General features: G+C 45.1%; 1 protein-coding gene across 1 annotated transcript in view; it reads left to right on the top strand.

The window, feature by feature from the left end:
* EXOSC1 (exosome component 1) overlaps positions 1–2,638 on the top strand; it is a 21,401-nt gene that overhangs the window by 5,595 nt on the left and 13,168 nt on the right. Inside the window, 1 exon segment of the mRNA XM_012000418.1 lies at positions 404–499. Coding sequence (XP_011855808.1) covers positions 404–499 — 96 coding nt within the window.

Below are 2,638 nucleotides of genomic sequence, written 5' to 3'. Positions count from 1 at the left end.
TCTACTAAAAATACAAAATTAGCCGGGCATGGTGGTGCATGCCTTTAATCCCAGCTCCTCAGGAGGCTGAGGCAGGAGAATTCTTTGAACCTGGGAGGCAGAGGTTGCGGTGAGCCAAGATTGCGCCATTGCACTCCAGCCTGGGCACCAAGAGCGAAACTCTGTCTCAAAAAAAAACCCATACCATCTTTGTTTCCCATGGTAACTCTATCAGGTGGCCAGTGTGGCTCTTATTCCCCTTTACATGTGTCACTTATGCAGAGAAGTAGGAGTTAACTTGTCTTAAATTCTCTACTTAGTAGGGTTGCTTGCAATTGAAGTCCTAGTAATCCCCAGTTTGTTGCTGCTTCCTTGAGCTGACAACTGCTTATACTCTGATGCTGATCTTTTCTCTATTCCACAGGTCTCTAGTATCAATTCACGCTTTGCCAAAGTACACATCCTATATGTGGGGTCCATGCCACTTAAGAACTCTTTTCGAGGAACTATCCGGTAAGAAGTATCCTTGTCACGTATGCCTTAGCAACTGCAATAAGATTAGGATAGACTAGGACACCAGAATTTTGAGCAACAGTTACAATTCCTATTTTTCTCTTGCCCATTTTTCTTTCTTCTTTGTGCTTTGATTCTCCCCTAGTAGTATCCAAAAATACGTGGATGAGCTAGGACAAAAGGAAAATATTAACAAGAGAGGGTTTAAAAGTAAAGCAAAGGCTGGGCACAGTGGCTCATGCCTGTAATCCTAGCACTTTGGGAAGCTGAGGCGGGTGGATCTCTTGAGATCAGGAGTTTGAGACCAGCCTAGCCAACATGGTGAAACCCCGTCTCTGTAAAAAATACAAAAATTAGCCGGGCACAGTGGCTCACACCTGTAATCCTAGCACTTTGGGAGGCCGAGGTGGGCAGATCACAAAGTCAGGAGTTTGAGACCAGCCTGGCCAATATGGTGAAACCACGTCTCTACTAAAAATACAAAAACTAGCCGGACATGGTGGCGTGCGCCTGTAATCCCAGCTACTCAGGAGGCTGAACCCGGGAGGCAGAGGTTGCAGTGAGCCAAGATCGCGCCACTGCACTCCGGCACAGGGTACACAGCGAGACTCCATCTCTTTTAAAAAAAAAAAAAAAAAAAAAATTAGCTGGGCATGGTGGTGCATACCTGTCGTCCCAGCTACTTGTGGAGCTGAAGTGGGAAGATCACTTGAGCCTAGGAGGCAGAGGTTGCAGTGAGCTGAGATTGTACCACTGCACTCCAGCCTGGGTGACAAAGTGAGACCCTGTCTCAAAAAACAAATAAATAAATGAAAAAGCAAAAAGAATTGAGTGAAGCTGAAGTTTAGCAGTGTCAGGATGACTCAAACCAAAGTGAAAGGCATTCTAGGAAGCACTTTTTAAAAATTTTAATATAGATTGAACTCAGAGGTTATAAAACATTGAAAAGATTTGTGAGTGAGACGGTGATTTCCTGTGGCTTCCTTGAGAAAGGACAAACATTTCTTGCCAGGTAGATAATCTAACTTTTGAGGCCCTTTCCAGCCTCAGGATTTGATGTGGTTCTGTAGTGCAGCAATCTCCAAGCTTCTTGGCACCAGGGGCTGGTTTCTTAGAAGACAGTTTTTCCACAGACTGTGGTGGGAGTGGTTGCAGAATGATTCAAGTGCATTACATTTATGGTGTACTTTATTTCTATTATTATTACACTGTAATATATAATGAAATAATTATACAGCTCACCATAATGTAGAATCAGTGGGAGCCCTGAGTTTCTTTCCCTGCAATTCGATGGTCCCATCTGGGGGTGATGGGAGACAGTGACAGATCGTCAAGCATTAGATTCTCATAATGAGTGGGCAACCTAGCTCCCTCATGTGCACAGTTCACAGTAGGGTTCATACTTCTATGAGAATCTAATGCCCACTTTGATCTGACAGGGGGCGGAGCTCAGGCAGTAATGTATGTGATTGGGGAGCAGCTGTAAATACAGATGAAGCTTGCCTGCCACTCACTTCCTTCTGTGCAGCCCGGTTCCTAACAGGCCACCAGAAGTTGGGGACCCTTGCTATAGTGCTTCTGTTCAAGCCCTGAGGCAACAAAACTCCTTATCGTTTCTTGCCAAATCTGATCTGCCTTTATCTAATCAGAGGTATTGATACTGCTGCTCCGTGTGGTCTGAGGATGCTTCTCTACCCTGCTCCTCTGAGTAGCAGCTGGGTCCCAATTAAGACTTGTTCTGTCTGTTCTTGTAGCTCTTTATTTACTAGGAATCTACAGAATAATTCTTTCTCACAGGCTGGGCAAGGTGACTCATGCCTGTAATCCCAGCACTTTGGGAAGCTGAGGCAGGTGGATCACCTGAGGCCAGGAGTTCAAGACCAGCCTGGCCAATGTGATGAAACCCCATCTCCACTAAAAATACAAAAACTAGCCGGGCGTGGCAGCACATGCCTGTAATTCCAGCTGCTTGAGAGGCTGAGGCACGAAAAATGCCTGAAGCCAGGAGGCGGAGGTTGCAGTGAGCCGAGATCGTTCCACTGTACTCCAGCCTGGGTGACAGAGGGAAACTCTGTCTAAAAAAAAAAAAAAAAAAATTCTTTCTCACAGATAATTAATCTTTCTGTTAATTCTTTTTTTATAGCAA

Source organism: Mandrillus leucophaeus, unplaced genomic scaffold, assembly GCF_000951045.1.
Source record: "Mandrillus leucophaeus isolate KB7577 unplaced genomic scaffold, Mleu.le_1.0 Scaffold117, whole genome shotgun sequence".
NCBI lineage: Eukaryota > Metazoa > Chordata > Mammalia > Primates > Cercopithecidae > Mandrillus > Mandrillus leucophaeus.
This window is presented reverse-complemented; position numbering and strand designations above follow the sequence as displayed.